Source organism: Crocodylus siamensis, chromosome 3 (assembly GCF_052110815.1).
Source record: "Crocodylus siamensis isolate JL-2025a chromosome 3, ASM5211081v1, whole genome shotgun sequence".
NCBI lineage: Eukaryota > Metazoa > Chordata > Crocodylia > Crocodylidae > Crocodylus > Crocodylus siamensis.
The window spans coordinates 35,899,516-35,917,042 of NC_143397.1; the positions used below are offsets into that span (position 1 = coordinate 35,899,516).

A 17,527-nucleotide genomic window follows, 5' to 3' on the forward strand; every position below is an offset into this window, starting at 1 on the left:
CCTAAGCTGATTGGCCTGCCAGTGGTGCCTCATGGCTGTGGTTACCTTACTTCTGGGTTACAGGGCAGCTCACCTGGAGTAGTGCCACCTGTCTGGCGTAATGTTTAGCTGTCCGGAGCAAATAAGGCATCTAATTTAGATGTCTATTAGAAAAGAGGCCTGAAACCAACTCAGATATACATTTTAAAATCAACTTGAATTTGATCATTTTGCTAACAGTCATTACTAGGAATAGGCTAGCCAAAATTGCTAATATCTATAAGACAGCACAAGATTCTAGCCTTTGTAGAATTCTATTTTCCATTCATGCCCCCAGTTTTGTGATTTTTGTTTTGCCTATACAGCAGTTCAGTTGGAGACAGTAGAGATTTACCAATGCTTTTGAATACTGAGCTAACTGCTGAACGTAGTTGATATTATCTGTAAACAAGTAATTCTTTCATTGGTTGGAAGTTTTAGGGCACCGTCAATAAAAGTATACACGTATAAATCAACTTGTAAATTATATATTACATGTTTATTATGGGTGCAACATTTCTGTAAAATTTACATTTGATGAAAATCAAAAGTATTTACAATTTTGGTAAGATAAACTGTATTATTCTAATTTACAATCTGAAGTTGTAACAATCCATAAAAACTGATCTCCTTTAGAGTTGTGTTTACAAATTCATTTTTTTCAATAGGAGGCAGCTACAAAGGATATCACTGTATACACAAGCAAGAACCAGCTTGCTACATATATTTCTCATCAGATATCTAAATGATTTTTTAACACTTTTTATGGACTTTTTTGTAAAGAACATATAAACTTGTATGGCTTCAAAATTGTAACCTGCACCCATTACAAATGTATGTTTGATCACCTGGTATGAAAGCTAGTTTAAATGTGCTGAAATTCAACTACTTCATTAATTTAGAAATTTAAGCAATACTTGATTAAAAACAAAGTAAAATAGTTTTGGATTGCAATAATAAAATATTAACTGTCAGGTTAAACACACTGTTTGATTGCAAAGCAGATTACAATTAAGATTCCAGTAAAAGGCTGTGTATCATTTTAAAATGCCAATTACAACACGAGTTAGAAATACTAGTTATTGTCATAATTCAGTGAAGATTAACATTTTAGCAAATTAAGAGCCATAAGCACTGCTCCAGTCAAATCTAATCAGATTGTTACAAGTACATATAAAACACATACTGTACTGTACACTGCTTAATAAAGGAAATCTTGTCTCTAAAACTATATAGTGCGCATTAGAATTTATATGCGTCTGAGTCATTCATTCGCTGAAAAGCTTAATAGTCCAGTCATTAGTGGTTTTACATGAATTATTTCACACACAACTTACTATTGCTTCCAATGTATATTATGAATAGACCCTGGTATTTAGAATCATTATAAAATTCCCATCCTGCTTATTATTATTCTGCCCCAAAATATTTTATTTCTGTATTTAACAAGGACATGTCCAACAAACGGCATAATATATAACAGTTTTTTAATTAATAACTTGCTTTAAGTAATGTTACCAATGTGTTGCTTCAGATCATTTCCATACGTTTAGGATGTAGCAAAACAATTAAGGAAAAGGAAATACTACTAACTGGTATTTTAAAATCAGTTTTAAAATTAGTAATATGCTGGTTGTACACTGCCTTCCTGCTGGCAAAAAATATACCTTTCCAAAATGCTATTCCTCATAAAGTACTACATTACATTCATGTCACACGAATCAAAAAGCACTTGAAATCTCCAAAGACTTAGCAGTCAGAATGTAGTGAAATGCTACATTAAAAAATATTCTGTTTTAATCATTCTTCAATGTACCTTCAGAATTCACACATCTTTGGTGATATTAAAAGCTGAAACTTTGATACTGAAGTTCTCTATCAATATAAAGTCCTGCACTATGCATTTCCCTTTACACTGGCTGCATTTATTGCAATTACCCCATGAGGAAGTAATCCAGTATTTGAAACCATCTTATAAAGCGATCTCCAGTTTTTCTAAATTTCCCTTCTAAATCCCAGTCGAAGAATTTTATAAAGTTGTATGCATTACACAAATATGACACATTTTCAGTAGGGAAGAGCCAGACTTTGAAAAAGGAAGTGAGGCACATTAAAGAACAAATTGGACAGGCACAGTTTAAAAAAAAGGCACAAATGTTATGCAATCCATACAAAAATAAATTAATCTACAGCATTAATTCAAACAATCACAACTCCCATAAAGTTTGCTAATTGCAGAAGTAAATATCTCTTCTGTCTTTTGCAATTTTTAACACATTGCACTTAGAAAAAAGTAAATCTTATATAAAACAACTTATACTTTATTAAAATATGGTACATGGGAATCAAAGAATACGTTTTATTTACGTCTCTAACTCTTAACTGATTTTATGGCACATGAATATGGTATGAGTGGGCGGACAGAATTATCTGAAATGTTGTTACCTTTGTTTAATTTGAACCTTGGCAATTAAGAAAACTGATATTCCCTATGAATAATATTATGGAAAGCTAAAATATTCTGTGCTTGCTCTCCTACATTTTCAGGTGTAATGTTTATAACAACATACAATTTCATACACTTTCAATACATCTAATGATTACTATTTTGACTTAGTCTATATAAATTTACTTAAATTTGAATAAACAAGTTTCCCAAATATTGCAGTTGATCATTTACAGTGTTGAAGTTCACTTCAGTGCTATTATAAATATATTTTTTTCCAAAATGACTTCTTCAAAAAAGTGCATTTTTTTACTTTTGTAGTCAGCCCCAAAGTAGGTCAATGTTTAAAAAAAAATGCATGTTAAAATAGTGTTTCAAAGGTAGAGAGAGGAGTGAGCTTCAGCTGCTCTTTTGATTTACTGATTTTTCAGATTCATCAGCAATCAGCCATATACCGTCCTGAAAAAAAAAAACAAATTTCTGCAGTTACAATGTTCAGAGTAACTCTATTTTACAGTAAAACAAGAACTCAAAATAGCAGATAAAAGGAAGTCTGTCAATGTTTTTCTGCAAACAGGGTTTTTGTTCAGCTGTTCTGTACAAATAACCATTTTATCATACATCCTAGAAATATTGCAAGCTTTTTTTTTTTCCAGATTAGACACTATATAAAAATAAGCAAGAATAATTTTGTAAATTCATGTTAGTTCAAATATATAAACATCTCAGTTTCTTACTTACCAGTGGCAAATCTCTTCTTAAGTAGGGAAAGCCGATAGCCAGTGCCTGCTAGCTCTACGTCTACTCCTGAAAGGGTGTTTCCTTCACTAATGAATTGCACTGCAAGAGTTGCTGGTTTACTGGGTCCTTCTGATAGATCAAATTTTGCCCTGAGGGATCCAGAACCTAAAAATACAACTAAATGTCTTGCTATTGTAAAATAGAACAACCTGTCTCATAAAGCCCAAACAGTAAACAGAGTGAAGTAATATAGTGCTCTCTAATAGCTGGGACTGTGATATATACATTTTCATAACAGATAACATTACTGGCCTGTTCCTGCAGTGTTCTGCTTAGGAGAGTGATCATTGCTTAACAATGCTTTAGGGAAAGCATCATGAACTCAACGTTACAAGGCTGTACAGAGAAAAGCGTTCTTCCTGACATTCACACGATCTGTAATTTTATTCCATGAAATGTGACATTTGATTTCCACTACAGTCAATGTTTCAGCTTCTAACACTGCCCCAGCCTAGTTCTTATCACCACTAGCATTATTTATCAATAGATCTCAAAGCACTTTACAAAGAGGAAAGAATCTAAATCTAATTACAGTAACTGTTGTTACGACCTGGATGAGTCTACACTAGTAAAATTTGTGAGCCTTTCTGTTCCAGGACAGCTGTCAAAGAAGGCTGTAACAAAAGGGAAGTTGTACCACTGTAAAAAATACCTTGTTCGTCTAGACAAGACACGTGGAAATTAATTTTTTACATCTTTAATCATGGTATAATGAATGTATTCCATTTATTGATTCTAAATAAGTGTTCTTCTGTTCCCATATTATAAGAGGGGAGGGAATTTTGGGAGTAAGAGGTGAAATGATTTCCATTATTCTTTTTATGATTCAATAACATTTCCTTTTTGCAAGGTAGTTAATCCTACCGTACGCATTTTTGGGAACTCAGCACCTCAAAATGCTGTTGGGCTTGATGCAGGGTCACTAGGTGAAATACTTTGTTTTGTAACTGATCATTCTAAATAATCTCAATTAATTTAAAATCAGTTCCATTTCTGTTGCAGACTGGGCAAATCACAACTTCCTTGCACCTTAGTTTCCCCATGCGAAGTGGGGATAATGATACTTGCCTTTTAAGAACTGCTTTGAAGTCTACTGATGGAAAAAAAAAAACTATACTGTCTTTTATTGTATATTTGTTTCTTGGCTGATGCAAACTTCCACACAGCCACAGCCCTGCAGCTGACTGTCAACATGGTGTTTGATCATATAGAGGTGCAACAAATTCTTCTACTGGACTGAGAGCAAAAGACAAGTCTTCAAATAACTGAAGGGTGATTAGAGAGGATGGAGATGGGCTGTTTTCTCTGTGGTTATATGGGACAGGACTAGGATCAATAGCCTCAAGCTTCAGCAGAAGAAATTTAAGGTGGAGATGAGGAGGAACTTTCTGATTATGGATGGTCAAGCAGGCCATTTAGAGAAATAGTGGAATCTCCATTCTTGGAAACTTTCAAGATCAGGTTCGTCAGGAACAATCATGCCTTGGTGGGGACTCAACTAAATGACCTTGTGAGGTCCTTTTAGCCCTACTTTCCTATGATCCAGAGAATTTTATGCCAGCATTAGTACACACAGTGGGCTTCAGTCAAGTTAGAGGCAGTCCTCAACTTACGACTTTTTGAGTTGTGACTACTGTGACTTACGACGCTTATAAATTGACATCCCATTTCGATGTTCCAATGTGGGCTTTGTCTTTTCGACAGTCAACACAGCTGGTAAGTGGTGGAAGGGGAGGGGGAATGGAAGGGGCATGGGAGGGGGCAGATCAATGTCCCCTGTGGTGAGGGAGGGACTGGGACCAAGACTGCCACTATGTGCTGCTCATCTGGTGGCTTGACCAGTATTTCCTGCTGCTGCTCCCACTACTACTACTGGTCCAGAAGGGCGGAGGGGGATGTGCGACCCTGCATCTCTGTGGGGGGGGGGCTGGGACTGCACTGGGCTGTGCTCTGGGTGGGGGGGCTATGGTGAATTTTCAGGTGACTGTGGCACCTCCATAGCCCCTGCTCTGCTGTCCGCCCCGATCTGGAGGCACACACCCTCCCTCCATGCCTTTCCGCCACTCGCCCAGCCAGGGTGGGACAGGCACTGGGCAGAGCTACTGTGCTGTCTCTGGACAAGTGGTACCCAGTAGCAGAAGCTGTCCCCCCTCCCCAAGTCCCCTGGATGAAGCCGCAGTTTTGAAGGCATGGGGGGCATGTGCCCCCAGATCAGGGTGGGGCAAAGTGGGGGCTATGGGGGGCTGCAGCCACCTGAAAATTTGCCATAGCCACTGCCACCTGCCTGGAGCAGTCCCACCACCCCCCACCCCACCCTGTTCAGATCTGGGGGCACACACCTCCCATGCCCTCCTGGAACTGCCAGTCAAGCAGCGCGCAGTGGCAGGAGCTGACCCCCCTCCCCGTGCCTGCCTGGCTCTGATCCCTCCCTCTCTATAGAGGGTGTTGATCTACCCCCCACCCCACATGTCCCTTCTCCCTCCCCTTCCACTTACCAGCTGCACGCAGTATTGACTGTCGTAAAGGAACCAATCCCGCACCTGTAACACCATTCCTATGGGAAAACTGATTCCCAATTAACAACATTTTGACTTAAGACATGGTTTTCAGGACCCATTTGCGTCATAAGTCTGAGGACTGCCTGTACTTGCGTATCTTAGTTTTTATATTATAGGTCAGTTTAGTTTTCCATAGTCACTAAGAAAATGAAGACTGAATAATTTCATTCCTTTTGTATTATTGTTAAGCGCTGACTTATGCTTTATAAGACTTAAAATGCAGTGGCTCTATCTTGAGCAGTTTATGATCACAGACAGACGTGTTCAGATCCACATCCACACTTCTTGATGCTCTGGGATTCTTAGGTGGCATGGAAAATGACATAAGCACAGGTAAGGAAGAAGCAAAATAGAAGAGACAATGGTATGAATGTTTAAATACTTTTTCTATAAGAATTACCAACACAATTCTCACACTTACCTCCATTTTCTGATTTTTCTGAGATACCAGATATTTTCCAGTAAGCTTTCATCTGCTCTGCATTCCTGTAAGAGAAATCCATGTTACTTACCAACAACAGTTTTTGAGGTATGTCCTAAGTGGAGGACGCATGTAGAATAGTAGACTAGTATCTAGACACAGGTTGTAAAAAGGCAAATGCTCTTTTTTCTGCCCTAAATTCAATTGTCAAAGATTTTTAGGGTTAGAAGGGACCGATTAGATCATCAAGTCCAACCCCCTGCTCTAGGCAGGAAAGAGTTCTAGGGTCAAGTAACCCCAGCCAGGGGCTTGTCTAATCCCCTTTTGAACACCTTCAAGGTAGGGGAAAGCACCACCTCCCTTGGAAGCCCATTCCATATTTTGGCAACTCTCACCGAAAAAAATTTCTTCCTGATGTTCAATCTAAATCTATTCTTCTTCAGTTTATGTTCATTATTTCTAGTAACCCCAAGGGGTGCCCTGGTAAACAAAGTATCCTCTATTCCCTGCTGGCCCCCAATGAGTTTGTAGACAGCCACAAGATCACCCTTCAGCCTTCTCTTGTGAAGGCTGAAGAGATTCAGGTCCCTCAGTCTGTCTTCATAGGATCTTACCTGCAGGCCTTCACCCACATGAATAGCCCTCCTCTGAACCCTTTCCAGGTTATCCACATCCCTCTTGAAGTGCAGCGCCCAAAACTGGATGCAGTACTCCAGCTGGAGCCTCATCAATGCCGCATACAAGGGAACTATCACCTCCCTAAACCTGCTCATGATGCACCTACTAATGCAGGGAAGTGTGTCTGGAAAAACGTATAAAAAAAGAACAAAAAAAATTGGGGAACTGTCCCTGTAGAGATAATGATTTTAAAGAACTCGTTACTGGAGAAGTAATCTGGCTTTTCATAAAATTATTTCTGCACAGGTGACTGGCTTTTGAGAGAGAAGTGAGAGGAAGAAAAGGTAGTGCAGGAGGAATGATAGAAGTGTTCTTCTAAAACAGACTTTAGGCTTCACTTCAAGCTTCAAAAGCCCACATCAGCTAAATGTAGATAACAGCCTGGTGGTTAAGGTAGTTGTCTGCAACATGAAATAGCCATTAGCTTGGAGAATGTGTTCCTCAGGTTACCAAGAGTAAAGTTAATGAAAAACTCCTATCAAAAGAACAAATTTAGTTGCAGTGATCTGAAACAGTCAGAAAAGATACAATAAAAATGCAACACATTTACCATTTTGCATAGGGAAGTGACTGCATGTTTGTTACTCCTCCGTCAACTGGTACCACAACCTGTACGTTAGATAGTGTACTGGGCACAGTCATAGACTCTGGGTTATATTTATAATCCACTCTAACATCAGTAGTGTTTACATTGCATTTCCAGTAGGTAGCAAGATTCAAGGGAGTGGACTGGATGCCATTTGAAGATACCTTTAAGAAAGTAAAACATTTATAACAATAAGAGATTCTTTACTTGCTGACAGAACTATGGTAGCAACAACAAAGTTATAAAGATTATATTTGAGAAGTGAAAATTAATAATCATAAAGGCCTTTTATTACCTCCCCCCCCCCCAGTGAATTCAGAAAGCCTCACTTAATTGCACTAAACTGATATATATTGCTTTATACCTAAAGGCAGCATTGTTGGGTTACTTGGAAACATGACTGAAGCAAGGCTTCATTTTATTTTATAATTTCTCTGGTTGTCTTTTGCTAATGTTAACTCAGTCTTTTGTTCATTTGTTTTCAATAGTTACTTCCCACAGTGCTCAAATCTCCTTCTTTGTCTTTTCCAGGACAAAATACTGGGGTCAATTTAATGTCATCTTTTGCATTGTATATTTGAAGAAAGGTGCCTGGAGATGTCCCATTTTACCCTTACAAACCATGTGACATCCTGAGCTAACCAACTAAGCAGCAGATAGCAAAGGATAATTAGCAATCACAGCACAGGTATTCAGCATAAGTTTAGAAGCAATATTTTCCAATCACTAGAGGGTTGCATGTTACTGCTTGTTTAGCTGAGTTCCCTGCACTCATGAGCAGCTCTCTGGACCCCTTCATTCCTTAAGCCCCTGACATGTTCATTTAATGGTGAAAAGGGATGTGCATGGCAGCAGGTGCTATTTTGGGATCAGGGATCAAATCCCAATTGTATCTTTTTTATTTTTCAGTATTGGGGGAGCCCAAGATTGTGATCCCAAGCTCACCTGCACCAGCAAATTGAAAGCTGAGTGCCTGAAAGGATGCATGAGGGACTGACAATCAGCTGGTTGTAAGCCCAGCCCTTGGCAGCTCTGGAACAGCTCCAGGTGCAGTTTGACATCTAGGGCTTGGAATGACAATCAACTGATTGGTCCTGGGCAGCCCCAGTCTGGTTCAAGAGGATCCCTGATGGCTAGAAAATGTTATTTAGACATTTGCTTTTGGGAACTGGCTTGTAGGTAAAGTAGATATGCATTAGAATAATGGTCTAAGGGAATGGCAAGGGTTTATTGGTTTCTAAAAGCCTGTTTGTGACAAAGTTTCCTTCAAGGCCCACTGTCTGAAGCCAGCAGACACAAGCTGGGAAACTGAAGACGTACCATACTGTTTCATAACAGGGATATGGGACTCTGCTGGGGTGGCCAGGTTACAGTGACTAGCTGCAGAGCCTTTGGGATTTCCAGTTTTAGTGAACAGACCAAATTAAGCCACTAGTAAATAACCAAATAAAGATGTATGCATGTGATGGGTTTGGGAATCAAAAGAATATGCTGACAGAACAGAACATGGGCAGTATGACAACCACAGGAAAAACAATCAATGGTAACCATGAATGAGGAGTCAGAGGGGAGAAAGTATAGGAGGAATTTCAGAGCAGCAACGGGTCCCTGAAGGGGGACCCTGAGACCACCATGGACAGAGGGCACACCACCAACCCATCTCCATCTATCTCATGGGGGTGGGCCTCAGCCCTTGACCTCCACGCTTCTGACATCTGACATTCAAGAAAGAACCAGAGGGTGAAGTTTGCATACTGGCCAGATGCACTCTGTGACAGCCCTAGGACTGGTAGATACAGAATTAGAGAGGGAGCTTATTTTGCCCATCTTGCCTGCATTATTCTCATTTGCTATCATTGTGCATCAATAAAATTTGCCTGGTATTGAATGGAGAACAAGATATCTGGGTTATAAATTCATTGCCAACGCCCTACAGGAGCCAGAGCCCTGGAATATCTAAAACCCATACTTGCAGGCCATCTCCCCACACCCCAACACTTTAAAATGCCTTGCCCTGCAGCCCCCACAGGGGACAGAAAAGGCTGCTGGCTGTGGGGGTTGCCAGATTCCTACTGAGGAGAACCCAGTTTTGGTATTAGAACCAGAGCTGTCCTAGTCCTAATGCTGACCCATCTGAAGCCAATAATCAGCTGATTATCAGCACTGGGATGGGGGAAAATGATACACGTTCAGTTTACTGCATCATCTAAATGAGCAACAAAAATGATCCACACATTTTGTTGAGTATCTTCGTGGCTGACTTGCCACTTTAAGGCACCACAGATCAGCTGAATGTGCATCACTGCTACCATTTATACATTAATCACACCATGGCTAAGTACAGACATCAAAAAGCCCAATCAATTCAATCTTCACTGGTTAGTCTGAACAGTATAGATTGAACCAATAAGCAAATGAACAGAGATTTGCTTTTGATTCCAGAAGTGCAGCCATATGCTTGCAGTGGCCCAGGCCAGAAGCTGGGGAGGAGGGGGTGCTCTAGAGCATGCCTTGCCTCCATGCTTGTCTGGACTGGAGAGCTTGGGTCAAGGCTAGCCCACCCACCCCAGGACGTGGGATTTGCAGGGGAGGTACAAAGCATCCTGGGATGTTGGGGCACTGCAAACCGACTTGAATCTGGAGGGGATCTGGAATAGAAGTTCAATAAACTGATTTAACCTAAATCAGCCAAGTATGATAGCTACATCCATCCAGGTTTAAATTAAAGTGGTTTTGGACACTGTGAAAGTAGTTTATGTATACTGAGCTTCTGTTGTGTTACAGATTTGAACTTGTTTCTGGTCACTTATCCTGGTTTGTGTGTAATTTCTGTCCCTAGCCCATAAGCACAATGTGTGCCAGGAGCCTTGGACTCCAAACACATACCAGTCAATCTGCCTCTAATTCAGGGACTCCCTGCAGTCCTACCCTCTAATCCTAATATTCAAGCCAGGGGGGTTGAATTCTCTTAATTCCTTCCTTTCTCTAGGGTTCTTTTTTCCATACCAGAATCTTGTATTCTTGCACCTGTCTAGCACTATGTGCCCTCCCATTCCAAGGGTTTTATAGGAGTCCACAGACCCTCCAAAATCAGGGTCCCCTATTCTCATCCTACCCATTCTTCCCCATGCTGGGGACTGTCTTTGCACTGTATTCTTCCCACCCGGAATCATTTTTTTCAAGATATTGAACTGTACTGGGAAGATGGGCACAGCTGAGACCACATAGGAATGTTTTTTTATGATGCATTAAAATCTGGATCTAAAAAGTGTTACAGGAGTGATTGAAGCTGCTGAGTCGATGGCAAGGGCTCCAAGTGTCACTGACAGACTTTTTGATTTTTCCCATTTTTACTAGAATCCATAGGGGTTTGCCTACTGATGCTAAGAACAATTCTTAACATTTTGGAATTGATCAGATGCGACATTATCTTGTTTCAGACCAAAAGAAATACAATCAAGCTCTCTGTAAGGCCTTGTTGTGAAGGCCCACAGAGGGGAAAGGGAACAATGATGGAACCCTGTGCAAGTATTAAGTTTGGAGTAAGCAGAAGCAAACCAAAGTCCTTACGCCAGACAAGAGGGAGAAAATACGATGGGCCCGCATTCAGCAGGTCAACCCCTACAGTAAGCATACATTCTGATGCATTCAGAAAGACCATGATGATCTACCTTTACATGAGCAAGTAAAACTAGCTCAGGCAGTCTGTAAAATTGAAATCAACAAAAATTCTTCTAAAAATCCTCCAAAAAATAAAAAGATGTACCTGATATTTTAAAACATCCACATTATAATAGGAAGCAGATGGATTCTGCTCGGATAACTTCTTGAGGTAGAGAGTTATAGCTTGCATGTTCATCCAAAAATCTTTTGTACTGGAGTCGCTTTGTGATTGATCACTACATGTAAAAATGAAGGCAGGAATCAGAAATACAGAATTAAAATTTTCTTATTTTGTATGTCTTCATTTAAAACTGGACCCTCTTCTTTATTTTTAACAGGCTTCTGAATACAAGAATAAGTGCTAATATTCCAAAATAAAACATACTTGCACTTCTGAAATATGTAGGCAAACTAAGTATTTGTAGTAGTCGATGAAAGTTCTCTCTTCTGGATTACAGTAGAGGGCCAGCACCATCATATTTAAGGCTGCAGCTGGGACTCTGCTTTCAATGGAATTTGTTTTTAATATAAAACAGCCTGCTCTATAGTGACACCGTGAGGAGAAAAGGGCTATGCTAAAATGTCTAAAATAATTTACTTATGAACACAAAAATGCTTTAATCACAAACCTTTTGTTACAACATAGGATTGCTACATGGCTGAGTCAAGGTCATTGGGAAGCTGTAACTATTTTTTCATATCTCAATATACTTGGATTTCTTTTAAATGCAACCTTTAAGGTATAACTTTCTACTCTAAACTTTCTGGGTTTATAAAACTTTTTTTTTTTTTCAGATAATCACAGTACTGTAAATGTTTTTGCTTTTAAAGATGTATACTCTCAAACATAATTCCATTGAAACACAACTTTTGTCCTGGAACATGTATGTAAGATAGGTACGTGCACAAATGCTTCAAGTTTTGAATTACTGGAGCACAAAAGAAATGGTTTTCCTTCTCAGGAATATTTTCTTCAAGACCAGTTTATTTTAACTTTCAAAAGTTTTACTGGACTTGGCATTAGCAAGTGCCTTTCATAGCTTTAAGAACAACAAAACTATAGTCTTTGTAAAATCTCAAAGAACTATGTTGTAGCCTGTATTTCCTGCTACTGCATAGTGTGGGGAGGCAGCAAAAACCTTCATTCCCTTCCCTGGCCTACATAAAACATATCTGCAACCACAGCACCTACACACAGGGATGCAAAGTTGTGCCTTTTGGGAAGACCTTCTGAGAAAAAAGTCTTGACTTAGCTTTCCTCTGGCCCTAACACAAACTGTCCAGCCAAGCTGTGGGAACCATACTATAGTCTTTAAAAGGAACAGCACAATGGGGGAGACTGGATGCCTCACAAAGCTCTTAGGGTATGGCAAATGTTTGTCACCACCATAGCAAGGTGCAGAACTCATCTGCAACACCCATACGTATACTTGTGATACCCAAGTGGTAGTATCTGGTACATAGAATGCAAAAATAAATTCAATGGTAATACTTCTGATGCAAAATCTCAGACATGCTAGAAGAGATAGTGACGGACAATAAAATATACAAAAATGGACCTCTATTAGTATAGATGCCTTTGTTGCAACTTAAACAAGCAAACTAAACCAGCAACCTCAACTTGCCACCTCCCAACCAAACTCTTTCCTGTCCACAAAAGTTGGGTAAAACAGATAGCTCCCACAATATGCTCTACAAGAGCAAAACTGTTTATTTTTTTTACTTTTAAATGTTATTGATGGCACTTATAACCAGGTATGCTGTTCATACAATGCATATAGAAAATACTACTTTTAATTTTTCAAAGTCCTTATAAAAACATTAAACTATAAAATCTGTGTAAAGAAACATCCAAAAGTTCATACAACTATATTCTTAAGCCAGCTTTTGCATTTAGTTATTATATTCCCAATATACAATTTCCACTGAGTATAATCTCTACACTGCTGACAGTGAGGTCAGGGGCATACCAGCTTGGTATGGGGCATAGCAGTGTGGAGCCGAGTGGCACGAGGGACACAGCAGTGAGGGTGCTGTAGGGGCTGGTTTCCATGGAAACTGGCTAGGAACCACATGGGCAAGGCACACAGCTGGGCAGGGAGCTGCATCTGGGGCTGGCCTAGGATGCAGTGCCCTCATTGTGACTACTGCCTCTGCCATTGTCCCCACACTGTTCTGCTCCATGCCACTGCACTCCACACTGAGCCAGCAGGCATCCTGCATCAACATCCCAGGCTGAGATGTGGGCTGACATAGGACCGGACTGCCTCAGCACCTCCTGCTTCCCCTAGCCCTGGCCGCTGCTTCCCAGTGCCTGGTAGCCTCAGGGCCCACCTCCTCCCTCCCTGACCTGCAGGCTGCGGGAGGGGATGGGCAAGGGGAAGGGGTAGGGAGGTTAAGTCTTCCCCCACTTGGCAGGCTCAGTGGTGAAATGTGGCTGTCCCTTGCCCCTGCCTGTCCACCTCGGCCTCCCGAGCCTCCTCCATATTGCTCACAGGCCTCTTCTCCTCCTTGTGGACGCTGTGGGCCCCCGGCAAGACCCAGCAGTTGCTTCCAGCTCTGCCTCAGCCCACTGCCATGACTCCAATATCTTGGCCTGGCCCCATATGCAGCTCCAGGCAACTATGTGGGCAGGGTGCATGGGCAGGCAGGGAGCTGCATTCAGGTTTGGAGCCAGGATTGTGCGGCAGTGATAATGCAAGGCAGAGCTGAGGTCCACTCCTTGCACAACCCTGGCTACAGAACCCATGCCCGTCATGGGGGCATGAAGCCAGGATCCTGGCTTCACCTGCCTGCCCTGCTCCTGAATGCTGTTGTCTGGGGCCCCATCCCACATAGGGAGTTCTGATGCATTGTTCTGCATGCACATGTACTGGGAGGGTTTGGGAGAAAGGGTGCTGATCTGGCCCATGACAGCTCACCAAAACAGCCTGTGGGGCCCTTGGGTCCAAATAATTTCTTACCCCTGAAACAGACGAACAGGGCAATAAAGAATTTTAAAAAGGAATGCAACGTTTCACATTTTATCATCACGATTACTATTAGATAAAAAAAAAATACAAAACCTGTATACAAGTTGTGCATTTGGTTGAATATGTTCTAGTTTGCTTGTGTTTTTTACCCTGAAGCAGAGTACAGCTGGAGATGGGTTGCTAGTGAATACTTTAATAATCCCACTTGGGAATGACACAGTCATATCACCAGTGATCTTCACAATACATCTAGAACAAAAAAGGAGAGAACAGCAATGTTTTTGTATTTTTTTTTCTTAGATCACATTTCTGAATTTTAAATCAAAAAGGCTAAAATACAAATTAATTTAAAATGAGGGTAAGGAGACACCATGACTTCATGCATTACTTCCTTTTACCTCTTGGAACACAATTTTAAAATTGGATGAGGTTTTGATGGACTAAACATACAGAAGTCTTACTGCACAGTTATGCTTGCCACCACAGAGAACAAGGTGCTTAGAGCTGTTTGGGAGAATTTACATACAGAACCTACTTGAACTGTACCCAGGCAATGACTTGTACGTTTCTACAAATATAACCTATTTTCAAAAGTTTACCACCACCCCACCACCTCCCGAAAGAAAGAAGAGGGGAAAAAATAAAAATAATCAATTTGCTTTCTTAATATAACTCATTACATTTACAACAGTTAACTAACTTTGTGGGATCTGCTCCTTTAAAGTAGGCGTTAACAGATTCAGTAAGGGCTACTGCAACAGGCAAGGTGTCCTGGTTTCCAAGGCTGACAGGGCTGGGACCACGTGAAACACCTAGAATACATACAGTTTATTGACTTAATTTTCAAGCTGAGTTTTAAAATGGTTGGCTACATCTGTCATTTTCATAGCAGGTGACAAACACCAATTTCACAGTGAAGTCTATTCTTTCACTCTATAGAGGAAAAACATTTAAAGTCAGAATACACTACAATTAAAGCATTAAACAACAAGTCAGCAGCCTGAGAACATGTCAGTATGACACTTACGTGGACAGACAACAGGTAGTATGTATTGCACAATACAAGATAAATGGGAACATTGCGCTAAAAGGGCCAGTGATGCAACTGAAGTCAACAGATCACAAAGGAAATCTGACATAAGGCTGTACATATAAAACAAACTTACAATATGCTTACAATATGAACAAAATGTCTGATAAAAGGGCTGCCATGGCCTTCTCTGAATCCAGTTCTAGTGTGTATAAATTTTGCAAGCAGTCTTTTTTACACAAATTAAGAATTGAACAACTTTAACCAATTCTCCGCCAGTATCAAGCATTAAACCACTTTTCACTTGTGACTATCAGAGAAATCTTTATGCTGAGATTTTCATGTCTATCTGGCAAGGAATCTAGGTATGTCTCAGAGTGACAAAGGAATATGCAATGCTTCACAAGAAAGTAATTAATTTTATATAGAAAATATTTAGCAAGGTCTTCAGCCAGCTTCAAGCTTGTGCAAAGCATTTATATGCACCATACTCCACTCCCCTTCCCCCAATCAACTTGGACCTCGTAGAGTTAAGTATGCTGGCTTGGCCAAGTGACACAATTTTGGCCATTCACATGATGGCCAGGGATTGAAGGGCGCTTACACCTTTATCACAGGAAAATAAGTATCCAATTACTGAAAGAGTAACATCCATAATACTTTAAGAGTGTGGACAAAATACATTTGGAGCCTTTTCAAAAAGGGAAAATATAGTTAAACTGCTCCAACTTTAACACCGGATGAAGCAGTGAAGTCGGAGTGTTGTTGTTACCTTTGTATTCTCAGCCACTATATCCAGTTAGAAAGTAAAAGCTGTTGCTGTTTTCAAATGTTCCCCTTCTGAAACTGCTCCAAATGTATGTGCATCCACATCCTCAGCTTTACCCTTTGTTACTAGGGCAAGAGTACAGCAGAAAATGTTTTACTGTTCTCCTCTTCTGTAATCATTAAGCCTCCTTTGTCTCTCATATAAGGCATATTCATCACAAAGGAGACGGAGCCTTTTACAATAAATGAATCTTCCTCACTGAGGGAATCAGTTGCAGAGATGGAGTAAATAGTTTTAGTATGCTCGGGAAGAAATGAGTTGCACATGCACATGGGGTATTGAATTTCAGTATATGTGGGAGTATTAGGATGGATTCTGAATACATGCCAAGCATATATTAAAATCAAGATGCATTGAAAAAGAAACTTGCTGAGGGGGAGGGGCATTATTCTGCTCTGAGGAGCTAGCCCACAAGACAGCCTCACTATTGTACATTGGGAAGAGGTTCAGGAACTTATATCTCAGGGCACCTACTCATGTTTCAGAGGCTCAGTCTATTTTTGATGTCAAGGACCCTTCTTGAAAATAGATTTCAAAGAAGTTTAGTTTGTACAATTATACAAAAACAAAGGGGATAAAAGCACTGACAACTACAAAGGTTGAACATCGTTGGAAAAATTGTCACTCGCATCATGTTCCCCAAGTGGCAAACTCTAGGTGAACGAATCTATCCTGAAAGTCGATGAGGTTTTCCTTTAGGACACTTCATCATTGATGTGGTATTTTCAGTCAAGCAACTGCAAGAGAACTATAGAGAAAAACAATACCACTGTACATAGCCTTCATCGATCTGATGAACACTTTCAGCACTGTCAACAGATAAGGCCTTTTTATTGTTCTGAAGAAAGCTGGAAGGAGTGAGGAGAATCCCAGGCTGAAGGGAACATCTGGCACTGGGTGCAGTTCAGCATGAAGCAGCTTTGATCCAAAGGATAGAAGCAAGGCGAGAAAGAAGAAAGCAGTGTGTTGTAATCTTGGACTCCAACTCAGACAACATATGGATCTGTGAAACTTACGACATGCTGTGTCATTCTCAAATTGCAATTGTCAGCCACAAATGGATTAATCAGGTATCTGACTAGACTTCTTACGTGTGCGCCAGAGGATTGACAGTTGTCAATACATGGCAACATTATTTCTCACATTTAGGTCCTATATGTTTTAGGTTAAGGAAACAGAAAAGCAGAAGTCTCAGAATAGCATTATAGGAGGAGAGAGGCCTCAGAAAGGTTAATTAAGGTCACATGGGTACTCCTACCCTGGAGGTCTTATCTGAGGTTAAAATTATTAATATTCCCTCTCAAAAAGTTCAACACAAGGAGGGAGAGATCAGATATAAATAAAAGAATGCATTAATTATGAGACAGAGATAGCTAGGAAGGAAAGACTTATTGAATCTAAACCTGAAAAAGGGCTCAGTTCCAATTAGGGGCAACAATGGAGGTAGTTTTAATTTTGGCTAAATTGTTTTGTGGAAGGGTAACAAATAATAGCAGGTTGTAAAAGTAACAGCATGATTTTTTGA

General features: G+C 40.3%; 1 protein-coding gene across 1 annotated transcript in view; it reads right to left on the reverse strand.

Moving 5' to 3' along the window:
* Positions 1 to 495: 495 nt before the first annotated feature.
* Positions 496 to 17,527, reverse strand: part of FCHO2 (FCH and mu domain containing endocytic adaptor 2) — a 157,719-nt gene continuing 140,687 nt past the window's right edge. The window contains exons 20-26 of the mRNA XM_090038124.1: positions 14,844 to 14,955; positions 14,237 to 14,392; positions 11,275 to 11,407; positions 7,473 to 7,672; positions 6,245 to 6,309; positions 3,206 to 3,370; positions 496 to 2,923 (exon numbers count right to left, since the gene is read on the reverse strand). Of these exons, the coding sequence (XP_089894250.1) occupies positions 2,901 to 2,923; positions 3,206 to 3,370; positions 6,245 to 6,309; positions 7,473 to 7,672; positions 11,275 to 11,407; positions 14,237 to 14,392; positions 14,844 to 14,955 (854 nt within the window). The 3' untranslated portion in view covers positions 496 to 2,900. The remainder of the gene's footprint in view (positions 2,924 to 3,205; positions 3,371 to 6,244; positions 6,310 to 7,472; positions 7,673 to 11,274; positions 11,408 to 14,236; positions 14,393 to 14,843; positions 14,956 to 17,527) is intronic.